Source organism: Xenopus laevis, chromosome 8S, assembly GCF_017654675.1.
Source record: "Xenopus laevis strain J_2021 chromosome 8S, Xenopus_laevis_v10.1, whole genome shotgun sequence".
NCBI lineage: Eukaryota > Metazoa > Chordata > Amphibia > Anura > Pipidae > Xenopus > Xenopus laevis.
Genome location: NC_054386.1, coordinates 78603434 through 78630216, shown reverse-complemented (window position 1 = coordinate 78630216; position 26783 = coordinate 78603434). Strand labels below are relative to the sequence as shown.

The 26783-nt window shown below is 38.4% G+C and overlaps 1 protein-coding gene across 2 annotated transcripts in view; it reads left to right on the top strand.

The window, feature by feature from the left end:
- The first annotated feature begins 609 nt into the window (after positions 1-609).
- Positions 610-26783, top strand: part of fgf13.S (fibroblast growth factor 13 S homeolog) — a 186568-nt gene continuing 160394 nt past the window's right edge. Inside the window, exons 1-3 of one of the 2 annotated variants that reach the window (XM_018233136.2) lie at positions 610-833; positions 12562-12611; positions 12930-13115. In XM_018233136.2, the coding sequence (XP_018088625.1) occupies positions 13067-13115 (49 nt within the window). In that variant the 5' untranslated portion in view covers positions 610-833; positions 12562-12611; positions 12930-13066. Of the gene's footprint in view, positions 834-12290; positions 12612-12929; positions 13116-26783 lie in introns of those variants that run through there. The other variant, XM_018233138.2, reaches the window with a different exon arrangement.

Genomic DNA, 26783 nt, shown 5'->3' with positions numbered 1-26783 from the left:
ATTATTATTTTAAATTATATTTTTATTGTGTTGATGTGTCACAATAGGCTGATACAGCATCATTTATTTATAATGCAAAAGCTGCATGACCTAAGTTTACACTACAGCACGTGCTGGAGAATTCTCCTAGTATAGGATTACTCCAATTTGTAACCATCCTCAAACAACTCCAAATTCAGGATCTGTTGGCCACTCTGTCTTGTCTCTGGATTCTTCAATACCCAGAACACTTAGGACCTGTCCTGGCAGTGTGTATTCCTGACTAAGTTGCTCTTTTAAGTCCCTCATCTTTCCCCAACTGTCACAGGTAATAAATGTTTTAATTAAATGGGAACTGTATAGAGCAATAAAAGGTCTTTAGGTCCTCTTAACGCCAGGTTATAAATAAAAGCCCAAATTTAAAAAGGCAAGCCTTATTTTCTGTTTATTTCCTTAACCAAGTGGAGTTTTAGCTCTGTAAGTTGATCTAGACACAGCTGTCTACTGCGCTTAGTTAGAGCAACTTGGAAAGAAAAAAAAACGGCCAGAGGAATTCAGTTTCCCTAAAAATAGCAGCAATATACAGCCAGTGACTTGCCACTTTTTAGATTACTCTTGTGTGAACTGCATTCAGCTGATGACCCCTGTAATTGCTGCTGACATTCATCCCATAATCCATAAACGTTAAGTATTTTTGCCAAAAACATTGATAGTAAAGGAACTATATCTTCTGGACAAAATATGTGATCAAGAATTTGCCTCGTTAACAGTTTGAGTTTGAAACTCTCAAAAAGTTTGTTATATATTGACAAAAAAAAGGACTCATCCATTTTTCCCAAGTCTATAAGCACAAGGTGAGTTCTTCACAATTTGTCACTTTATCTGTATACAGTTATTTATTGTCTGTTGCCTTAGTCATAAACTGTCATAGTCATAAAACTGTTTACTTATAAAAGAACTAACTATACACTTGCAGTTTGATCTTTGTTTTTATCCAGCATTAAAATGATTCAGAGATGTGAGAATGCAGAATCAGCAATTTTTGGGTTTACAATCCTTTGGGAATGACAAGGTGGCAGGTGCTGTAGGGTATTATTTCATACATGCAATTCTTTAATTGACATCATTTATGCCAAAATTGATAGAAAACCCCAGAGAGAGCTTTTTTTTTTTTAAGATCTTGCTATTTCAATTAAAGCGTATTTGGCTAAAATGAATTTTCATTACCTAGTTCCTATTAGTGTTGTCCAAAATGTATTGTTCTTACTTGTTATTGATATGTTAATAGTAAAAAACAGCGAGAAATGCAAAACACTTCAGTTTTAATTTGACTGAAATTACATAAGTCTTCATGGCAATATTTCCGTAACTTCCTTTTGAATATGTTGTTATTTTAGAATGTAGGGGGATAAATGTGACCCTGTTCTGCACAACAAATTTACAGGCAGCTCTCTCTATCTCTCTATGGTAACACTGAATATCACCCTTGAAATGATTACTGTAAATAGACTACACGGCCTGCAGGTACCTCCCACAGCTGACTTGCTGGCCTCACTACTTTGTAAGTTCTATTTTATAAACTCTTGTAGGGTTTAAAAAGAAATGAAAAAAACTAAATTAGAAAAAAAGAATTGACCTTAATAAATCCTATACAATGTTGTAGATCAAAACACTTTAAGCTTTTAAGAATTGCCAATGGTGTTTCTCAGTAAATTGGGAGAACAACAAACTTTTGTTCTTTTCCCTTGTAGGTAATTCTGCATTGTTAAACAGAGAAAGAAAGTAGCAAATGAGGATTAGTTTTTCTACATTCTGAAACATAACATAAAGTCCCTTATATCTCAATCTATAATGTGCCATGGGAAGAAAATATATTAACCTATACAATGTGTGACCCACGGTTTTTAAGTATTAGTGTCTTGGTGTGTTGTAGGAGCACGCAAGGTGTAGTATCAATGTTCCCGATTACAGAGAAAAAATACAGTATTACCCGGTTTCAAGCTTTACAGTTAGATTCCGTGCTACATTAGATGCGCATTCTACATGGCAAACCAACTTGTCTTTTAATGAACACTTTATATTAGACAGGAGAAAAATAATTTATAAAGCATGGACTGTAGTGGAAAGGGAGGGGCAGAGAGAAAACGAGAAATGGTTAAAGGATAAGTAAACCTTTAAAATAAGTAAATGTAAAATTGATGAGGGTGCTATTATAAGCACTTTTGTCATTTAAATTCATTATTTATTCTTTTTTCATTCCAAGATATTAAGGGAAATCTGTACTGTTAATATGAATGACTTTTGTGCCAACAGTGCCACCTGCTGATCAGTTTCCCACCAGTCTGACCACCAAGTAGTCAAGAAAATTGTCTGGAGAAAGAAAGAGGCTGCTCTGATGTTCTTCTGGTTAGGAAAAAAATTAGAAACCTTTCTCAAATCTTTCCTAAGCAGATGAACATCAGAGCAGCCTCTTTCTTTCTCCTGACAATTTCCTTGACTACTTGGTGGTCACACTGGTGGGAATCTGGCCAGCAGGTGGTGCTGTTGGCACAAAATGCATTCATATTAACAGTACCTTTATCCCTTAATATTTTGGAATGAAAAATAAATACATAATGAATGTAAATGACAAAAGTGCTTAGAATAGCACCCTCATCAATTTTACATTCACTTGTTTTAAAGGTTTACTTATCCTTTAAGATAGAATGCCTAGGGGACACTACACAGACTGGCTCAAATATGTCTATGAAAAATAGTCTGCAACTGGCATCTGCTGACTTGTACTGTGAGTGGCAATAGTGTAAGTATTCAAGTGTGATGTTGGCTGATTTTACTGCTAACCTATTATATGGCCAATAGATATCCCACCAACCTAATAATGTAGCTGTACACATTCAGTTTCCTGTACTGTCCAACAGATAGCTCTTGTTATATTGTAAAAGTAAGAGTAAACCATCACAGAAAACATGATGCTTTGCCCCTGCCGCTGCTTTGTACATATATAATTCCATGTAGTTGTCGCTGCCAAACCACAGAAGCAAGTATGCTATTAATTGCCAACAGTTTGGTGACTATTCCGTTGTGTATTGTTACATACGGAGACCCTGTAAGGTAAAAAAGACAAAATGCTTTAGTGTTTGGTGATTTAACAGTTTTTGATAGCTATTATAGTATCAGTTAGCAGCCACTCAGCATAGCTTTAGTCTATACTGAAATTATAAGGATGAAATTAATTGGCTGAATGACTGCTGTAGATTTCTGGGCAAGCACAAACTTTGCCTTTGTCTTTAGTTCTCTTTATAACATTTCAAGCCCTGCAACATACTGAAAGGTAGTAACTGATGCCCCTTTGATAACTATCAAGGGTGGAGAATATTACAGCACAGTTTGGAATGTACTTGGCCTTGTTCCCTCTGCAAGAGCAGTAGGGCAGCTCTATAAGCATGGCAGTCACACTAATTGCATGCCACATGATAGGACTGTTTTTGCAAGCTCCTTCTGTTGAATAGAAGGATCCCTTTGTAAAAAAACATATGACAAACTAACAATTATAAATATGTACAGTATATATGTTATACCACAGCTGAATATCAGCATATCCCCAATCAGCCATTTTATGGAATATTTAACTTCACAAATTGCACATCATACTGGTCTCTGGCACTCATAGGGGGTCACATAAACATTTCCCCTCCAGTGGTTTGATTAAATCTTACCCACTAGATATATTAAAGGGCATGTTGTACAAGATTTATGGTTCAACATTATCAGGACATCAGATTTATGATGGTGCATGACGCATGCAATTTTATTTCCTCAAAACCATGCGTGATGTGATTTAACACAAAGAACAGAAAGTAGGAAGTGCAAGAGAAAATGTCTGCCTCAAATTTGGGAAAAGGTTTACAAAGTTATTGAATATTTTTCTGTTCATTAGTGTATTTTAATGTAGAAAGTATTTATTTGTATTTAATTTTTTTTCCCGAGGACTAGATATGAAATTTAAGCAAACAACATGTTTAAAGGATAAGTAAACCTTTAAAATAAAATTACATTCATTAATTATTTATTTGTAATTTCAAGATACAGGATACATGTAATGTTAATATGAATGAATTTTGTTACATCAGCACTACCTGCTGGTCAGTTTCCAACCAGTCTGACCACCAAGTAGTCAAGGAAGTTGTCAGGAGAAAGAAAAAGTCTGCTCTGATGTTCTTCTGTTTAGGAATAAAATTTAGAAACCTTTCTCACACATCAGGCTCTTTCTTTCTCCTGACAACTTCCTTGACTTACTTGACTTACTTGGTGGTCAGACTGGTGGGAAAATGACCAGCAAACATTCATGACAAACAAAATTCATTCATATTAACAGTACATGTATCCCTCAATATCTTGGGATTAAAAGAAAATAAATAATGAATGTAAGTTACAAAAGTGCTTAGAATAGCACCTTCATCAATTTTACATTCACTTATTTTAAAGGTTTACTTATCCTTTAAGCATCAGAAGTAAAAAATATAATACATGTGTATTTTTAAAAAAACAACCATGTAACTACTATTTAATTTTAGTTCATAAAAATAGGGTGATACTTACACAAGAATTTTTTTTTTAAAGAGACAGTACTTTGACTATTAAATGGTCGATTAGTCGAACGATTTTTAGTTCGAATCGTTTGATTCGAAGTTGTAGTCGAAGGTCGAAGTAGCCAATTCGATGGCCGAAGTAGCCAAAAAAATGCTTTGAAATTCGAAGTATTTTTTATTCTGATCCTTCACTGGAGCTAAGTAAATGTGCCCCTATGTTTTGGTTGCATGCCATTGAAGTTAGATTTCACCGAACTCTTTGCTTCATCCGTTTTTGATTATTTGTGACCATAATTATCATGCATAATGAATCCTCTACTCAAGAATCAAATTGTGCCTTTCTCTCCTATTAGCTGCCTGCCTGGTTACATTTGTTTTCTATGTGCTCACGGCCAAAAAGAGTGAATGAGAATCATATAGAGACTAACTAAATATCTCAGCAAGCCTGTAATTAAGCTTCATCATACTGAAATAAAAAACTTTCTAAATACAATCAATAGAAAATTCTGTACCGTTTCTGAAAGAAAATCAACTTTATCTTCACTATTCCTCTCTCAGCATCTGTTTCTCCTCATTCTGTCTTCATTCAGGAGTTGGGTGCCAAATATTCATTGACAGTTACATCCAATAAATCTTATAGGGGGGCTCCTTGTGCCTAGAAGATGTATTAGAGATCACTCTATTAAAATCACCAGACATCATGTCTTTCTACATGCAGAATTTGTGCAGAAGGCAATTATTTTGTTAGATTTGTTTGTACTGGAACCAGTTATTTGAGTGAGCTCTAATAAATCTGCTAGGAAAGGAAGCCCCCTATAAGAGATATTGGATGTAACTGTCAATGACTAGTTTCTTATTTTGCTATGATGAAGCTTATATAACATTTTCTTTTTCACAAAAGTTCCCCTTTAAAGTGCAATGCTTTTTTTATCATCCATCAATACTCAATGTACTCACAAACACCCATTTAATGTCCATTTTGTAACGTTTTAAAAAGTATTTAAACTTAACACTTCTCCTGCAGGCAATAATAGTACAAACAATTGTTTTAGACTGGTGGCGAGGTTACTGGTTTCAGTTCATAGTACATGGCTTCTGAAAGATGAAAACAATTAAGCCTGTCTCCTGTCCCTCGTGATGAAAGATACAGTGTGCTCGTAGGCTTACTTTACACTTTCACAAACGTAAGCACATCCCTTAAATGCCATACCTTTGTTTACATTTGGTATTTAAACCGCTCATCAAGCTAAAGTGTGTGTAAAAATCTCTGGCGTATATGTCCCATTCCAAACGGTTCAGCCAGTGCTTATTAAAATAGACGGTGCTGCCCTTTACATTGTGTAGTAGGGTCAGATGACACCAGTGTTATGAAATCTGAGTTTTACTCTAATCCAATAACCAAAACAGCATTTGTCACTTCAGCTGTGTATTTAGCCATGGAGAAATCACATAATTCACTGTTCACATTTTAGATATTCACACAACCCTGCAGGGGGTACGGTATAAAGTAACATTTCTGAATTGTCCTTGTATTGCGATCTGCAAAGTTGATGTTTGGAGCAATATTGAAGGCTTCCATTCCCGAGACAGAGTGAAGGCATTCTATTTGTTAACAGGCTTATCATTTTCCATTTGGTCATTCATTTTGCAGATAAACACAAAATAAATAATTCTGCACCTAAATACCAGCTATATAGACAAAAACATCAAATATATAGTGGAATATATAATTGTATTTTCCCCTCTGTGATGTCCTATAATAACATATATAAAAATATATTGTACTGTTGCTCTCTCTCTTCCTCCATACAAACATCCCTGCTGAGGACACCTAAACTAACCTCTATTTCATGGAAAGAGAAGGAAATCAATTGCATGCCTGATGTGTGCAGCCATGTATCACACAATGCTGTGACTGAAGAGAGGAAGGCATGCACACTTCAGGGCTTATGGCACATGTGTTAAACATGAAATCCAAATTCTTTTTTTATTAAAGCTGTTGTAAACGCATTTAAAAATCTCAGCTGTCAATCAAATATTGTCTGCCCCTCCTCTATACCTTAGTCATAGAGGCGGGGCAGACAATTACTTTCACTTTCCATTCAGCACTTCATAGATGTCCCCGCACTCCCCACATTCCCCCTCTCTGTTCACCATTTAATTGTGTAGCCAGTGCATGGGGATGGATAAGAGCTCCCCCTCATATCTGGTGCACAAACAAAATTTTGAGATGATTCAAGGCTTGTCTTAATAACAGGGTCCACAAATGGCTGCCTGCTTGCTATAGTTATGAATTCTCAGAAGGAAGGAAACAATATTAAAATAATTTATATAGTGTAGTTAAAGTTTATTTTGCATGACTAACATGATAAAATTAGATTTGGAATTAGTTACTAGGGTGACAGGTCCCCTTTAAGTATAGCTGGCAAAAAAAGCCCAAACCTTGCCTGTCATTTGCTATAATGAAAGTCTTACAATATGAACTAGAAATTGCTCATTGCAAATACAAAAATACCTAAGTTAAAAGTTTACCAGAATTCAGCCTTATTGACCAGCCTTCAGTCTATGGCTGGTCAACTCAAGAGACACTTTGGACAGAAATGAGAGGGCCATTTCTTCCACAATTGGCCTATAGGTTGAACCAATGGTCAAGGTCTATTTGACCATTCATGTAAAGAGCCAGATCACACAATAGCCTTGGATTAGCCTGGGTAAGGAATTTATTTGGATACCCATTTTTTGTGAGTACAAAATGTTTATAAATAGTAACAAAAAATTGTATTAAATATGTGACTTTCTGTCATGTGATAGGGCCTATAGTGTGTTGTCTGGTGGAAAAGCAGAAATGTAATGGGTTGCTACGATGTTTGGAGTTGAACCTGCAAACAATAGTTTGTGAGGCTCTCTAAACTCACCGGGTAGGGGAAAGAACCCTCTGTCTGGAAAAGGCCTAACCTAGCTGAGATGATGCTATCAGTGAAGACTACTTGGAATATGGCAAAAATGCCAGTGCACAGTTTGCCTGTAAAATAATTAGTACAAAAAATCAGGTGTTAATACCACACTTTGGCCAAAGCCCCTGAGCATACGTGAGTTCTACACTATCTATTAGCATTCTAAGTTTGTAGTGCAGTTAAAATCAGGTCCCCCAGCCAGGGCCTGAACTAAGGGTAGGCAGAAGAGGCATCTGCCTAAGGCGCAACGAAAGGGGGGGGGGCGCTGGGCAGTTACCTGTCTTCTGCCTACCCCTAGCTGCTCTTCCCTCCCTTCTGATGTTCTCTCCCCCTTCCATCCGACGCTCACTCTAGCTCTCCCTCCGGCTCTCTGAACATGCGTGGGCAGTCTTTTAGTGATGGTCTCTGTGCTGCCTCGGAGATCACCTGACCAGAAATACTACAACTCTAACTGTAACAGGAAGAAGTGTGGAAGCAAAAGACACAACTCTGTCTGTTAATTGGCTCATGTGACCTAACATGTATGGTTTGTTGGTATGTTTGTGTGCACAGTGAATCGTATGATTCCAGGGGGTGGCCCTTATTTTTTAAAATGGCATTTTTATATTTATGATTACCCAATGGCACATACTAATAGAAAAGTATATTATTATAAAACTGGTTTATTTACATGAAGCAGGGTTTTACATATGAGCTGTTTTATGCAATATCTTTTTATGGAGACCTACATTGTTTGGGGGGGGTATAGTTTTCCATTAATGCCAGCGAGGGGAATAGAAATAAAAAAAAAAACAGTTCCTCAGAATGCTGTTTGACATACACAGCTCTAAAAAAAATTCCACTCTGAAGCATGTGGGAGCAGTAGAGTTGCTGTGAGTTTATAATAACAGGGTGCAATGGAAGCTTTCTCCATTAACAAACTTTACATAGAACCTATATGGTTTAATCCATACACATAACAATATACCCATGACAATCGTTTATATGACCCATATTATTGAATGTACAGTAGTGCTTTACCCCCAAATCCTGTAGTTCAGTTCACTTCTTTTGTTTTGGTACATCTTAGAAAGGTTGCAGACTTATTTTGCAAAAGAAATGGTTGTTAAGGGGATGTAGGGGTATGCTATACATTTTAATATAGATGCAGAAAGGTAGATTGTATGATTTTAAAAAGTGGTGCTGGTCCTTTGAACAGTGATTCTTTGATGTTGTTTTTAGGCAGGTGCATCAAGGCCAGCACAGTAAGAGTTAACCAAAATCACATGGAAGCTTTCTGCACTGGACATAAATGTTTTAACAGTGTGGGCTGACATGCTAGAGGTTCAGTGTCAACAGCAGAACAATTATCCTTTTAGAATGCAGGCTGGAATTTTTGGATTGCAAAGCGCTGCTGAGATTGATTCTAGCTTTTCTGCTCACCAAAACTTTATTTAGGTAGAGAAATATATTAAACACCTTAGGCAGCCAACCAGAACAGCGCAAAGGCTTCTTCTAATCTATTTTAATTATACCACCCACTTATCTTGTAACCCTCAATGGATTAGTGTTAAACACAAGCCAGAAGTAATTTCTAGTCTTATTTCACCCAGGTCTCACCTGCATAGGCAGTACCAAGGCATCGACCAGTTGGAACATCACTGTTGAAATGACAGGTGCAGCTGTTTCCTACATCGCTGTTATATATTTTATAGATGGCTTCCACAGAAATAGCCATGCCAGAACACCTTAGCAATAAAAATGAGCCCCCATTTATATTCAGGGTCTGAAGCCATTTCAGTGTGCTAGTGCATATGACTGCACTAGATTTAGGTTCAATGAAAGAGCAAGGGTGTACTCAGACCTCACTAGAATGGTATGTGAGCCTGGTCTCAGCCTGAGAAACACTACCTATCAAAGAACACAAGAAAAGCAAAATAGCAGTCACACTAACGGTTCAGTGGTGTAGCTACAAGTTATTGAGCAAAGTTTTTTCCTCCAAAACTCCAGATGATCTGTAGTGCACACATACTTTATATATTGAAGCTGTAGGACAATCCACATTGTTATGCTTTTGGAAGGTAGAGATTTCAATTCCTAGGAATGGTAAAACTATAACTCTTCCCCCATAAGCTCAACACAATCAAGGAAATAATGTCTCACTGTGCTAGTGGAACATATCTTAAACATTGCTCTATAAAAGGTTGTTTTTAGGTGTATGTTTCTGGTTAGAAACACATATTGCATTTGGTTTGTGGTTACGTTTGTCAAATGTTGCAGGCTTCCAAAGTACAGGGTGTGCGGCTATTGGTGGTATATATAATGCGCCCCTCAGTGAAAACATCAATCTTCAGTGTCGGACTGGCCCACCGGGATACCAGGAAAACTCCCGGTGGGCCCAGGTGTCAGTGGGCCCTTTAGCTTCTAACTATGTGGCCAATTTCATGGTCATTCCTTATTTCTTTTTGTGAAAAAATGTTTAATAATGGAAGAATAGACTAAAAAAATATAAAGTGAGTGAGTGAGGAGAGGAGGAATATTTAGTTTGGAAAGTGGGCCCACGGTCTAAGGTTTTCTGGTGGGCCCCTGGCATCCCAGTCCGACACTGTCTATCTTTATTTTAGTTGACCATGTAAAGGTGCAGTCCAATTACAAATATCAATGCCACAATGTCTGGGTTTTAAGTCCAATAAGCACTATCTATAGAGAGAAAATCACAAGCATCCATTAGGTCTATTGGTGGTTTTATTGACTCAGCTCTTTATCTCTTTGCTGGGTCCTTCATAAGGAGATGCCCACCATAGTGAAAATATATACTGTATTTAACGTTAGTGACCATGGCATCTAAACTGTGAACTGCAATCAATGGATGCCATGATTCTGAATTATCACAGGTAGACAGCAGTCAGAACATTATTATTACTGACCAAACATTCTGATCTATCAAATCTTGGCAAGATTCGTTTTTTGAGAGCAGGTGATATCCAAGTACATATGAAATAACGGATAGTCCATAACTTAAATAGTGTATGTAGACATGCTTGTTTGTCTACAGTGCAGATGTATTCTCTTCCCAGTATGTGAGAAATCCTTCTCACATACTTCTCACATACTGCATAGACATGAGCATAGACATGAAGACTGATTATTATTGCTTTATTGAAGAAACATGTGGCGATGCTGTCCCCTACTCATTGCTAGTGCAGAGAGAGCAATTCTCTCCCCTAAATGGAAACACAGCTCTTAAAATTTCAGTGGTTAGAATTTTGTTTCTGCAAGTAAATGTTTTCACCTCTACTCACAGCAGAAGAATAAGAAAATCCCTGATTATACATAAGACATTGAGACAATTTGCAACTGTTTTTCATTTTTTATTTGTTTGTGTTTTTTCAGCTATTAAGCTTTTTGTTTAGCAGCTCTCCAGTTTTCAATATCATCAACTATATGGTTGTTAGGGTCTTGTTTACCTTAGCAACCAGGCAGTGGTTTGAATAAGAGACTGGAATATGAATCAAAGAAGATAATTTATAACAAGTAACAATAATAATAAAATTGCAGTCTTACAGAACAATAGTTTTTTGGCTGTCGGAGTCAGTGAACTCCCCCCCCACCATTCAAAAGCTGGAAAGATGCAGAAGAGAAAACTATATAAAAAATAAACAATTGCAAAGGTGCTCAGAATAGGACAACCCCGAAATATGTTTAGAGGTTCACCTCTGTTACCAATATTTATTGAAATTGTACACAAATTAGGGGCTCATTGGGCTACCTCTGTAGTTACGCCTGCTGTGTCTCCCTTATTTTCCCTAAGAGGCTATAGGGATGGACAAGGTACTTACTTATTTTCCAAAGGTTTCTGGTTCTGTGTCATTGTCCCATAGCAGCAGGGTGGGTTTAAATAGAATGGGGCTTGTCTGGGTGGACTGGAGACGTCTTAATTGTCCCATTTCTTAATTACACTGTTTACACTGCAAATTATTCACAATACTATATAAAATTTCATTCCTGATCCAGCAAGTGTATTTTTTAGCTGTAATATGGTGTGTAGGCAGCCATCTCAGTCATTTTGTTTGGTCATTTGCTTTCAGAAAGAGCCAGCACTTTAGGATGGAACTGCTTTCTGGCAGGCTGTTGTTTCTCCTACTTAATGTAACTGAATGTGTCGCAGTGATGTGCAGGCTGGGCCGATACCCGTGGGAACCATGGGTTTACCTGCTGGTCGGGTGGGTTTCAGGCCGACCTCGCACTCTTCTTCGCGGGTGGTGGGCAGGTGCGTGTTGAGCTCTTCTCCTGCTCTCCCGCCACTGTCAAATGGTTATTCTTTTATAGACGCTGTGCTTGCTTGCCCCGTCCCTTTTGTGACATCATCAGCGGGGCGGTGCCGGTCTATAAAAGCAACCTGGAAGTCGGGTGAGGGCCGGTTAGGGTCAGGGAAATCCGGATCCGCACATCCCTAGGGGTGATATCACTCCAACTTGCAGTACAGCAGTAAAGAGTGACTGAAGTTTATCAGAGCACAAGCCACATGACCGGGGTGCAGCTGGGAAACTGACAATATGTCTAGCCCATGTCTGTTTTTCTTTTGAGAAACAGATTTCAGTGCAGATTTCTGCTGGAGCAGCACTATTAATTGATACATTTTGAAAAAAAAAATGTTTATTTAAGGAATAATGTCATATTTGTGGTTGACAGATCAAGTACCTAAGTAAAAGACCTAAATTAACCCTGTAAGATCCTCAAAAGCACCATAACAGCTTATCCATGCCATTGCTACCTGGCGTGTGTGAGAGAGTCAGTCAGTCATGGGGGTGGAGTTACTCCTGGTGGGACCCACATCTTCGCAGGCCGGTCCTAGCGAGAGTGGCCTCTATGAGAGGAGTAGGAGGCGGACCTGTAGTTGCCTGTGTTTCTAGAAGGAGGAGGAGGTGTGTATGTGAAGCGCTTATTTGCAGCTTATTTCCAGCCTCAGCTGTCTGATGTGACGTGCGCGAGCTCCTGAGCGCTTTTTACTACAACAGCCTGTGCGCTCCTCTCCACTTATTCTCCTTCTCCTTTCACAGCATCTCCTGTCAGTTCTATTCACCTGCCTGAGAGGGAGAGACGCCGAAAGGTAAGAGCGACACTTCATGTAGCAGCCGTCATTCTGCTTTATAAGCGCACGCCATTAACCCCTTTCTCCCCAGGACAGCCTAAATCTGCATTGCTGAGCCTGACTAATGAGCATTGGGCTTCCCTGCCATTGTCTATTTCTGTGCATGGGAATGACTTTAATTGGCGCTGACATTAAACAAAGGGTGGGGAGCGATGCTTGGCTGGGACATTAAAAGGTGACAAACGTCGCTTTGTGTGTGGCTTGCGTTCCCCTGGCCAGTCCAGTAGTAGTGAGTGAGTCTCAGTCTCCCCTCTCTTGCTCTTTCTCTTACTGCAGCTCTCGGGGGGGAAGCCAGGCACCCGCACATACCATTCCAGGGGGGGGGGGACCGAGGAGGATTTTCAGCCCTACAATTCCACACTCGAGGAAGAATTCGATCGCATTTGGGAATTTTTACAAGCAAACTGGGATCTATGAGTGGAAAGGTGATCAAGCCCAAAGAGGAAAAGGATGCATCTAAGGGTAAGCCTGCTGCTCACAATGAGCTTAACCTTTTCAGTGGCTGGGGGGGGGGGGTTGGAGGGGTTACATCAGCATTGTCCATTGGTGGGTACTGCCCCTGACTCTCAGGGGGTTAATGGAAAGTCACATTGGAACAGGTGGTGACCTCTTGTTGATTGGAATTTCGATAGAGTGCGATAGGGTGTTGCTAATGACTGCTGCTACTGCAGGTGGCATTCAGTGCCTCAAAGGAGAAACAAACCCTTTACCAAAAAAACCTACCACCCCACCCCACGTAGACCCCCCTCCTTCCTCTCGCCCATGCCCCTAACTTTTTATTTACCCCTCACTGCAAATTCAGGGGTCGCAGTTCACCGCATCCATCTTCCGGGTCTTTTTCCAACAATTTCCATCCATTTTGGCGCATGCACAGTTGTCGCTCCAACTGCGCATGCGCCGCTTCGCCGGTCTCCGTCTCGGTTTACCAAAGACCCAGAATCTGGCTGCCTTGAACTGTGATCCCTGAAGCTGCACAGAGGGGTAATTAACAAAGTTAGGGCATTTCCCCCGGGGGCAACTGGGCTGGGGGGAGAAGGAAGGGGGGGTCTACGCGGGGTGGGTTTTTTTTGTTAAAGGGTTTGTTTCTCCTTTAAACGCACACCACTTGCCTTGTGTACATACCACCACCAGACTGGCAATATGCACGTCCCTTGAGGTGGCCATAGATGTGCACATTTACCTTCAGATCGGACGAATGACCTACCACTAACCATTCAGATCAAATAAAGTAGTAAAAGAACAGATCAGACTTCAACAAACGATGTTCTGCCTGACAGCAATCGTACGAAAGTTATGTCCGACCAAAGCTGGTGACAGTCTCCCTCTGAAAATCGTCAGATCGGCAATGCATGCAGAGATATTATCCGTAGCCGACTAATTTTCTAACTTGTCCGATCGACCGGATGACCAATCGCCATCTCATAAAAAATGTCAGGACACTCCACACACAGCCCAAAAATCATACGAAACAGAGATTAGTACAATCAAATCTTTGCGTCTATGGCCAGCTTTACCCATCATCTGGCTGACCTGCTAATTACAAGTTATTTGCTGCCCGTTCTCTATTCTCATTGGCTATTTAATTAACAGAACGGCCACAACGGTCACATTTAACCATTTCATCTCCTCCTAAGTCTGCAAACAGGTTATAGGTGATGTAGTAACAGCAAAGGTGAAGGAACCGTGGCAGCTGTACTTTGCTAGACCTGAGCTCTCAAACAATCAGCTGTCTTTATGCAGGGTCGATAATGCTAATCTCCCAGTGACACATTTATGGAGTCCTTTGCTCCTAGGGAAAGAGCCATGGCTTCTGCAAGAACCGGGGGGTTGTTATATGATGTATTTCCCTGTATGTATCTGAGCCATTGACTGCCTTTACTGCTGGATGTAAACTAGGAGACAATTGCCATGGAGACAGGGAGGGCAGGAGGGTGGGGGAGGAGAGGTGTGCTACACTGCCGACATTACTTTCATTTACATCTCCTCCAGCACAAGACAGTGGGGTAGAGCAGGGGCCTGGGCAAGTTTCTGCTGGTGGTGGGTGCACTGATGCAGGACTGGGGAATGAGAAGCAGCACCCTGTCCTGGGTTGTGATTGCATTTTGCGTGGGCAGGGCCTTACCCCCATTACTCACACCACTTCCTAAACTTTTCCCTAAGGATAGCCCCTTATGTATGTGCCATGTCCTTATGCCCATAAAGACACTTCCATTAACCCAGTAAACAATAGATTGTAAGCTCTGCAAGAAAGGCAAATGGTTCTGGAAAAAAAACTGTACTTTGCTGTGTGAAATACACACACAAAGTAAGTAAAAACATATATGAGTGCAATGGCCTTCATTTTAACTACATTGACAGATGCCATAAGCCTATAGCTGGTCTACCCCATGTTGTTCCTCTGTCTGTACGTCCATTCACAACCCTTTCTTTTGAACTCCAGTTTGTGCCACGGTAAATAAAAGTTCTCACGGGAGTGGCTTAGCAGCCGAATTGCTACCTTGAGTATTCTGTATGTAATTATGCCAATATAACAAGTGCTTTAAAGATAGTATAACCAGCCAGAATGCTAAAAAATCAACAGACTGGCGCATTCTAGGTCCATCAGAATAAATATCTTGAAAACAGCCATCTTAGATAAAAAGAGAGTGTGTAGGACTTAACAGTTTAACATGTGCCTCATCTGAAAGCTTTATTGACAAAAGGCTTATTTTCATAATGAGGTGGTTGATGCTAGATGTGGCACTGGAACAGGTTCATCTGTACTGTACAGCAGAAAATGAATGAATCCCAGGCAGCCTGCAACAGATTGGGCATTTGTGTGGAAACAGCATTTGATGAGACAGCCTCCATGTGGAGATCAAAAACTGGTTTCCAGTCATCTTTGTTACTGTTATAGATTCATAAACTTGAGAAATCTATGACTTCTCTGGCATATAGAAGGTTAAATGTTCTTCTGTTTATAAAAAGTGCTTTTATGCATTTGTGCATTTATTTTAGTTTTTTTAGTGTGGACAGTTTATTATAAAATATATATATATATATATATATATATATATATATATATATATATATTTATATACACAGTTTTAGGCCACTAGTTTTCAACCATTCACATAGGGATGAGGTTTGCAAAAGACGTACATCTGGAAATCTTGGAAAACAGGGCAGATGATGTACTTTAAAGACCCTTCTGTATCAGACTTAGACACAAGTTAGCATGCAGTAATGTATGTTTTCAGCTGTAAAGTGGACAGCAGGGAAAACACAAAAAATGTAATATTAAAGGAAAACCATACCCCCAAAATTACTACTTAAGCAACAGATAGTTTATATCATATTAAGTGACATATTAAGAAATCTTACCAAACTGGTATATACAGTATATTAAGTAAATATTGCCCTTTTACATCTCTTGCCTTGAACCACCATTTCGTGATGGTCTGTGTGCTGCCTCAGAGATCACCTGACCAGAAATACTACAACTCAAACTGTAACAGGAAGAAGTGTGGAAGTAAAAGACAGACCTCTGTCTGTTAATTGGCTCATGTGACCTAACATATATGTTTGTGTGCACCGTGAATCGTAGTATCCCAGGGGCGGCCCATATTTTTTAAAATGGCAATTTTCTATTTATGATTACCAAGTGGCTTATACTACTAAAAGTATATTATTATGAAAATGGTTTATTTACATGAAGCAGGGTTTTACAAATGAGCTGTTTTATGCAATATATATATTTTCAAAGAGACCTACATTGTTCAGGGGGTATAGTTTTTCTTTAAATTGACATCTTAAAATTTAGAAATGTGTTATGCAGTATGGTGTGCCAAACATTTTTTGGTGTCCTTATGTACAGTACTACAGGTGCCTGGTCACCCCCGTGGGCAACAAACAACAGAAGCTTTTGCATTTGCAAGGATATGTGTATATTCTTAATATGTTAATGAGATTAAAATCATGGTTACTTATAGCAGGCATCATGAATCCAGAATGCCATGGGTCTCAAGCTGCTGCTGCTGCTGAACTACAACTTTCCACCAGGAGGTTATATGCTGAACATGCTATTATGCTATGGTTATCCAGCTCCAGGAGATATTGGAAATTGTACTGTAGTTCAAAAACAACACAGCTTGAGCTATATATAGTGTACTTCTATCATTGTTTAATTGTAAAGATCCATTTCCATAGCGCTGTACAAAAGGAGGGAAAACAGTGTTAAATTTAACAAGCCACATGAAAAATAAGGGCACACACTTGCTGATCCAGGTTTTTTTCAGCATGAGCTCAAGGCTTTTGTATTTTTTTTGTTTATTTTGTGTCTCAACCCATATTAGCATTGCATGATCTATGGATATTTTTAGTAGCTTGCCCCTGTAAAATGATCCATCAATACATGTCTTGCCGTTGGCTAGCCCCGTTTCTGTGTGACAGTGTTACCACGTCAGCAGATCTACGTTTTGTCTGTATAATAGCGGCTCATGGAAATTTCCTGCTTCACAAAACGGCTGTTACAAATTGCTGGATAGCTTGGCTTTCCGGAGAGCAGAATATGTTTTCCACACTCCACTAGTTTAGATTTATGGAATTGATATCTAGAGAAAACATAAATTATTATATGCAATGTTGAAGTCATCCCGGGAGAAAAGAAGAGATATAGCCACAGTCACTTTAGTTAGCTGCATATACAAATACTGAAGTTGAAATTATTTTGGTTCCAAGATCAAATTGTTTACTCCATTTAAAGGGCTCACCTGTTACTTATTTTACTTGCAGAGTGATTCGCTTGGTGCTTCTCTCCTGTACTCAAGGGCTAAAGTCTTCGTTAAAGATTATTCATTGTGAAATAATGTTATATTGACCCATACTGAAGCTTTTGTCTTTTACAACAATAGTTTAATATATTCGTTCTTGCATGAAAAGGCATGTTATAGTGTATGACTGTTGATAATTTTCTGTAGCTTTATGTACAAATGCAGGTTAATATTCATTCAGAAAGGATAAAAAAAATATAAAAGCTGCACCATGCTCTTTCCAACAAGTTCAATCATTTTCTGTAGCATTTAAACTAAATAATTGTCTTTATTGTGGCACACAACGCGCATGTAATGTATTGAACAGCAGGTCTTAGTCAGAGCTCTGTATACAGTGCAATTCCTCTAATAAGTTGACATTTTTTGAACTTCGAGTATATTGAACCCTTGACTATCCTGTGCAGAGTATATTTAGATGGCAGAGATCACATTTTCAAAAAAATGTTAATTATATATCAAACAAGTGCCTCCCCCTCATATCATATATAGTGATGGTTAGGTCTAATTATTCTGGTAAAAGCAAGTGCCTCCCCCTCATATCATATATAGTGATGGTTAGGTCTAATTATTCTGGTAAAAGCATGATATTCATGCATGATTTTTTAAAGAAGAGCAGTAGGCATTTTTTCAAACTACCGTGAACTGAACAGAACACATTGTATTCTGTCAAAAGTTAACAAATGCCCATCGGCTCAACTTGTACCAGTGGGTTCAATACATCTTTCCTGTAAGAGGGGTTTACCTATCTCATACATAAATCTGTTTCTGTATTTTGTTGGAATGTTACTGAGTGCTGTAACTCAGTCCAATAACAGTAATATATTGCTTCTATTTGAAACAAATATCAAACCCATAGTTATTCCTTATGAGCCAATATAACATTGTGTAAATGCTGGAATGGCATGTAACCCATCCAATGAGAACACTGGAATTTGTTTTATCATCTTTAAACTCCTGGCTGCACTACTTACTGCCACAGCAAGAAGAAAAAAATAAGCTCTCATGAATATATGCCACTTTTATGTATCACTCTGTTTACATCCAAGCAGACAGCCAAATATAAAATATTCACACTATAAGATAAAATATAAAAAGTGTTTAGGCCTGCAGAGAATAGGGGAGCAGGATAATTAGTGAATACTTGGGCTGTATAAAGGTTTTCCAAACAGGGTTGCTCTAGAAAGAGGCTGATCTTCTTTCCCCAGCTCTCAGGATCAACTGAACACTGTTGGCGCACACTGAGAGTTTGGCCTTCTTGATAAATAAATTATCTCAAAATGATTATACAGTATGCTAATAATGTGTAATTTTACTATGGACATTTTCTAGCCAAAAGTGCCCCTCTAAGGCTGGGGCCCAAGGCAATTACTATGTCTGTTTTTTACAATCTATAAATTTTAGACAGTGTTACTTGGTGCTGTGATTTATGTAAAATCTTTTGATCAGCAGATTATGCAGCTCAACTTGAAAGGTGCTACACTGCTTCACACCCTCTGTTCCCAGGGGCCCCTTTACTTATTGAGCCCTGACAATTTTGTATGGTGGAAAATGTTAGTGTTGCAGAGGCCTAGAAATCTGGAAGGAGTCTCTTGTTCATCTCCTGTTTTGTTTTCCCCTTAAATATTAAAACGTGTTATGAGAAGGGAACTTATCTTCTGTTATGTGATTTTTGTGAGGTCAATGATTTAGATACTGAAAATGAGAAATGCTTGTTTAAAACATACTTTTTAAACTTACTTAATTCCCATGTGTCCCATTAGCTCTTCTAGCTGGAAACGTTGCAACACTGCAGGATTTTTTTGCCACCTGCCTTTTCATAAAACTCAGCTTCATGTTTTCTGCCCTATGTTAAAATTCTTTGGTAGTTTTGTTTGACCCCTTGTACAAGTTTCCATGTTTTCATAAGCAATGAAAGTATGTCCCCTTTATTTATATTGTACTGAGTAGCATGTAATTTGTCACTTACTGTAGAGGTGCAAACTTGTTAAAAGATCTATTTGTTGAGGATTGAACTTTGAGTCAGTGGGTGACATTTTTGCATTGTCAGCTGCTTAATGGACATAAAGCATTGTCTTTTTATTTCCATTTAATTTCTTCTAGAATGAAAGAGAAACTGACACCAGGAATTATACTCTTTTACATGTATCATAATATTGCCTTTGAAAGCTACCGTACTTTTAACTTTGCCATAAAGTATTTGCACGATGCTTTTACATTACCTGTCTGATGCCCCATGTTCCTCTTTGATGGGGCTGCCATATTTATGCAGCAGGAGTCCGTTAGCATTAGAAACTCAGGTACTTCAACTAACAATTACTTTAAAAAACAAACCTCATAGCAAAAAACGATCACCATGACCTATAGGTAACTTTTAATGTACATTCATATTTTAAAAAAGTCGTTTTTTAGTGTCCGTATCACTTTAATGTAATACAGGGGGAAGAAATAAGTATTGAACACATTAACATTTTTCTCAGTAAATATATTTCTAATGGGGCTATTGAAATGAAAGTTACACCAGATGTCGGCGTAACAACCCAAGTACTCCATACATACAAAGAACTCAAAACAAACAAGTCCATAAATTAAGTTATGTGCAATAAAGTGGAATGACACAGGGAATAAGTATTGAACACATGAAAAAAAGGAGGTGCAAAAAGGCATGGAAAGCCAATAACCCTGCTGAAATCTGACTGAAAGCAGTATTGTGCAAATTCATATCAGCTGGCCTATTAAAAGGTTTCTCATTATCAAGGTATCTCACAAGATTAGCATCTCATGAGGGTTAAAAGCAAAGAGCTCTGTCAAGACCTTCACAACTTTATTGTTGCAGAAATATATTTCTATTGACATGTTAAATACTTACTGTATTTTCCCCACTGTAGCTGCAGTTCAGTCTTACATCTAACTTGTGTACTACTGCAAGATGGTCAGTTATTTACTACATGATGTTCAGGGCCTGTGACTGCCCAAAAGCCCTCATGAAGCCCCAGCTAAACTGGAGCATCTCACTAAACTGGAGCAATTTAGCTGAGGTCAAAAACCTCTCATATGGGGGCAAATTCACTAAAGTCCGGAAATTCACTAGCGCAGCCTTCGCCGCACTTCGCCAGGCGAATTTTCGCCAAGGCTGCCGCTAATTCACTAAAATCCGAAGTTGCGCTCAGGAGTCGAAAGGTACCGAAGTTGCGCTAGCGTTAATTCGTCAGGGTAAGTGAAGTTGCGTTATTGAAGGCTAATTTGCATACCGCGCCAAATTTAAATTCGAATGGACGTATATGCAGCAGCTCATACAGAACACTACACAAGCCCAGGGAAAGTTAATAAAAGTTTATATAGGTGTTCTAATGCCCTACACATGTGCCCAAAGTATATTTAAGGTGCCATATGTTAACAAATGTAGGGGGGAAGGTGGGCACCCTAAAAAACGCCAGGACTTAGAAAAATGTTCAAAATTTTTTTTATTAACTCCTATCTACTTTATTGAACTTCGCCTACTCTGACCTGGCGAAGTAAACTCTAACGAAGGTAACGTTCAGAAAAAAAAACAATCTTTTTTTTTATCTCCATAATAGTTATTAAAGATCCCTCTAGTTGCATCAGCAAGCCTCAAAATGTATTAAAACGAAGTTAAACAGCATTCTAATTAGGACCTACAATCAACATTTTATTCTGTTCTTTGCATTCCTCATCCCATGATGATAATGACATAATATAATTTGCTGAATCTTTACCAGATCTTTTTTAAATTCTAATTTGCTATTATAAAATGCAAAGGTACAAAGGTTTCACATTGAATGCTTCTGGCTATTAAGTGTCTTTTGCTTTTATCTTCATCGTAATTGATGGATTTTTATTTTAAAGAAACCTATTGAGTAGGCCCTTAATTATTTATTGAAAAGTATTTGAAGTTAATTAGCTCATGACACTGAATTACAGACACTGTTCTTATGATTACTCTTTCATTGGTGTCTTATCCCAGAAATGTAGTTTTGCTACATTTAATCTTGTTTTATTACATTTAGGGGCAAATTTATTATATTGTGAATTTTAGCGTTTATTGAAACTCTTAAAACTTGATTTTTGGCTGTGTTAAAAACTTGACTATTACCATACTTATTAATAATCAGTAGACTGAAACAGCTTTCCCTCAAATCCTCTCGACGACGCAAAATGATTGAGTTTTTGGCTGCAAGCTTTGAGAGCTTATTCAAGTTTTCTTTTTCCCCACTTTATATGGAATCCAGTTTTTAAAATGGACTTCCTTTCTTGACATTTTTTCACACAGGAAGTCCTCTAGCTGCCATTTTAGGTGCATTTTCACATTAAATCATCACTTGCTAGTTGGATACGCTAGGTCGAGAACGTGTTAGAGAGCTGTCCAAATATCTTGCAAATTTGTGACAATGGCCAGGCGCAGGAGACTAGAGGAGGAGGATGGAGAGTCTCACTCCAGTTCCTATACTATACTTCATATGCCACAAAAATCGGTGCCAAACACTCAAGACATGAAAACTAATTACTAAGCTTTTCAGTAAAATCAAATAAATGACAAATGTATCTAACACAAGGGTAAAAAACATACTGTCCACATTTTGATGTTAGTAATGTTCCAGTTACTTACATGTTCCAGACACTATTTAAATAATGTCCATTTGTACAAATTGTAAAAAATTGGAGCAACAGTACAGTACAAAGAATTGAGGAGCCACATGATTCAAAATAGACTCTAGCAAGACTGTATCTAGTCACAAATATTGCTTAAATAAATGCATATCTCTTTAATGGAACTTTTTAAAGCGATCACTGACAAGGAAATATATAACTTAGCCACAAGTCAGCCTCTGGAATTTCTCATTGAGCAAAGAGGTCATGGAGGGTCACAGGATAGTGGCATTGTGGACACTTCCAGGAAAACCAGATCTCATACTCATAATCCGCATGTGGGAATTACACACCACCTGCACATTGATGCAATGGGAGTGTTTTTGGAAACATTACACAATCTCATCAGGCAACTGGTCAAGAGAAAGTATGGGTCTCCTAAAAGTGAAGAGGCTGCCTGATCCTGGCAGGAATCAAAGGGGAATTTTGCTCCAGGTGCTGCTGCTCCTCATTTGGCTGTTGCTGCTTTTCTTGCCAAGCAATTGTTGCTAGAGCAATGATAGGCTGTAGATTGGGGTGCCTACCAAAAGCAGTCTTTACCTCCAAACACTCTCTTTCAAACTAAATTTGCATCAGGTGAGGGGTTTTATTGGTTACCCAGTGTTTCCCAGGATTCCATATTAGAGTTTTAAAACTCAAAATCTCAATTTAGGCTATCTGTCATTATGGTTCTGGAAATGGTTAAAGCCATTTCCTGAACCATAAGGACAGATAGCCTAAATCGAGATTTCGAGTTTTAAAACTATAATATTGAGTTTTCGTAGTCTCTCAGGGAACTCGACAGGTCAAAACAGGCAAAGAAAAAGGTTGATTGGAAAACTCGATAGAATTTTGTTAAATCACAAATATTAGAGTTTGCGTATAACCAGTCGACTTTCGAGAATAAACATTCGAGTTTCTAGTTTGCCGTTATTCGCAAGACATATACAAGTACTTAAATTTGTCGAGTTCAGTTTTCATAAATATTGAATATGTGAACAACAATTTGAACTTTAATAAATCTGCCCCTTAGTTTTTTAGAAAAAAAACGTTTTTTGCGGTGTTGCTAGAAGCACTGATAAATGCAGTATGGATCAAATTCACCAGATTATTAGAAATGAGTAAACTATCCAAACATGTTTAACCAGAAGTAATATTAAAAGATTTCATTTGAAAAAGTAAATTAAATACATGACCAAATAACCAGCAGGCCTTAGTAAAAGTGCTTTGCCTCATGGCAAAAATTCGAGGAGATTGTCGCCCCGCAGAAGAGGCTATTAGTCGCCAGGTGACTAAATCTCCCTGAATCTTCCCGTGTGCCCCTGCCCTAAAGTGAGTCGGAACATTTATTGGGTTAAGTAATAAATGAGGTAGGTAGAATTTACTTGTGTCACCTGTTTTCTATGGAGTACAGCAGTATTACACATGGACTTAGGGGCACATTTACTAAGGGTCGAATATCGAGGGTTAATTAACCCTCGATATTCGACCAGGAACTAAAATCGTTCGACTTCGAATATCGAAGTCGAACGATTTAGCGCTAATACTTCGATCGAACGATCGAACGATTAAATCCTTCGAATCGAACGATTCGAAGGATTTTAATTCATCGATTGAACGAATATCCTTCGATCCAAAAAACATAGGCAAGCCTATGGGGACCTTCCCCATAGGCTAACATTGAGTTCGGTAGCTTTTAGCTGCCGAACTAGGGGGTCGAAGTTTTTCTTAAAGAGACAGTACTTCAATTATCGAACAGTCGAACGATTTTTAGTTCGAATCGTTCGATTCGAAGTCGAAGTCGTAGTCGAAGGTCGAACTAGCCCATTCGATGGTCGAAGTAGCCAAAAAAACACTTCGAAATTCGAAGTTTTTTTTATTCGAATCCTTCACTCGAGCTTTGTAAATGTGCCCCTTAGTGTTGGTGACGGTGGGCTTGTGCTGAGTTAGCTTTTTACTGGTTCAGCAGAAGCTCAGTGGTAGACAAATTATAATCTAACAGCATTGTTCTTTTAACTGGCAGGACGAAAATCCTCATAGTGAGAACTTGAATTTTCAGCATTATCATTGCACTGCTTACCAGATAATTACTGTGTTGTAGCCTAATTTACTTGGCTTTTGGGGAAGGGGGGACCAATGTTTAAGGTGCAGGTTAACTACTGGTTCTCACTAAATTTAATGTTCTTGAGATGCCAGTAACCTCTGTCTCTCACTGAAAAATTACAATTTGCCACAGCCTTACCCTTTGTTTGAATATAGAGAAAGAAGACCCTGAACCTTTTGGAGGCCCCAGGAAGTTTAGGGGCCAGAAGGTCGCTGACTGATAAGCCATTTCAATATTGTTTGTACACCACTGCCCTCTCTGTAATTTCTTGGGGTGCCCGTACCTACTAACTTGTTGTGGGCGAATCTGTGCGATTTCGCTTTACTGAAAAATTTGCAAATTTACAGTGAAATTCACAAAACTTTCGAAAAAATTTGTGAAACACATTGAAGTCAACGGGCGTCAAAATTTTGACAGGCGCGACAATTTTTACATGCGTGACTATTTGGTCCAAATGCATTAAAGTCAATGGGCGTCCAAATAACTTTGACGCACAATTTTTTTATTTGCTGCAGTGGATTTTTCACCGGCGAATTGTCGCTGCAGTTTCTCAAATCAATTTGCTTGCGGTGAAATTTGCCGCAAATTAGTGTCTGGCAAATTTATTCGCCCATCACTGCCTATCACTGTGATATGCTTGGCAGCATGTATTACTATTACCTACAGCAACACAATATATATTAAAGCACCTCTTTCAGAAAAGGTCATACTTTAATTGTATTGGGAAAAAAATTGGAGAAGTAATTTCTTTCCTTCCCAGCAAAAAAGCAACTGAATTAAAGGTGCAGTTAAACTTTGCTGGAACAGTGAAGCTAGGAATAATGCATTTAAAACTAGATCTTGCCTTTAGTTGGAATGATCAGAGCAGCCGCAGTTCCAGTTGCTTCTTCAGCAACTAATTGCTGTGTGCCATAGTCCATAGCTGGAGATGTTTTATTAAAATATATTTAATTAGATATGATTTTTGATCTACACAAAAATAGCACATGACACTGAAGATGTCGTAAAACAAAGCAAAATGCAGTCCCATGTTTACTGATTTTTTTAACTGTACACTCAGTATGGCAGATGCCCCAATCTGGATGAAACCATTTTCTCTACCTCTTGAAATCTTCCATAATAATTGCTTTTTTTTTTTGCTGTAAAATTCAAATTCTGTGTTTTCTTTAAATTACTTATATGCAGTTAAATCAGACTCACTTGTCTTCACCTCAACCTCTTATATTTTAATCACTATTAAATTGATTCGGTGTTTAAATATCTTATAAAATGAGTGGATATAATTTATACATGAAATGTAAGACCGTAGTAGTTTAAGGTTTTACTGTGCTGTGACCCAATAAAAAATGAAAAGCTTGGTAACTGCCAAATATAAATGTGTTATTAAATGGAATAATCTGCAGTTAGGTCAGGATTCCTCTTTATTTAAAATGTGTTTAAAAAAAGAAAAACTTGCCCGTTGCATTCTTTTCAGGCAAATTGTTAATGATTTCAGCCGGTAAATACTCTTTTTAATTCATTCCAGTTAAGGTGCCAAAAACAAAAAACAAAACATAGTATGTGAATGTGATAAAGACTTTGACTGTAAGCTCCACTGGGGCAGGGGCTGATCTTGTAAATAGCTGCATTATCTATTGGCATTATATAAAAAAGCATATAGGCAAGTGAGCTGATGAAAGTGTGGTATGATTCATAATGGTGTGAAATTTATGGCATAAAATCATGTCTAAGTAGAAATACTCAGCTTCCTAAATACATTATTTATAGTATTCATCTCCACTTTCCACTTTATGAATAGGTCCCAAATTACTGTTGCCATTTACAGTAGTTTTTTCTAAAAAATGTCATAAACATATGGGAATGTGATTACAATGGAAGGTCACCATGTCTGATAAGGGCATGAAGTGCACTTCCTGCTGAACGGTATGTGTGATAGGATTAAAGGGCAATCAGACAGCCCAGAATTAAAAACTGGCAGTAGCTTCAACCCTTGTTATATAGTTGCTGTGCATGTTATAAAGTTGTGCAGCTCATTGACACTAATGCCTGGTACTTCTTTCACACTGATGAATTTTGGCAGCCTCATTTTCTTAACCATGTACAGAGTGCTATCACTGAGCTTTTCTATTGGTCTACAGCAGAAGGAACATGTATGAACCACTGATGCATGACATGGGGATAGCAAATCAATGGGGAGGGTGTCATATTAGGCTTATTAAGAAAAAATTGGAGGGGTATTAACACTGGTATCCTAGGTAGGGATGTAGCGAACGTCGGAAAAAAAGTTCGCGAACATATTCGCGAACTTGCGCAAAAATGCGAGCGGTTCGCGAACGGTTCGCGAACCCCATAGACTTCAATGGGAAGGCGAACTTTAACATCTAGAAAAGACATTTCTGGCCAGAAAAATGATTTTAAAGTTGTTTAAAGGGTGCAACGACCTGGACAGTGGCATGCCAGAGGGGGATCAAGGGCAAAAATGTATCTGAAAAATCTGCCTGTGTGTGCTTGGAAGAGATAGTGTAGGGGGAGAGCTGTTAGTGATTTCAGGGACAGATGATAGTAAGCTTG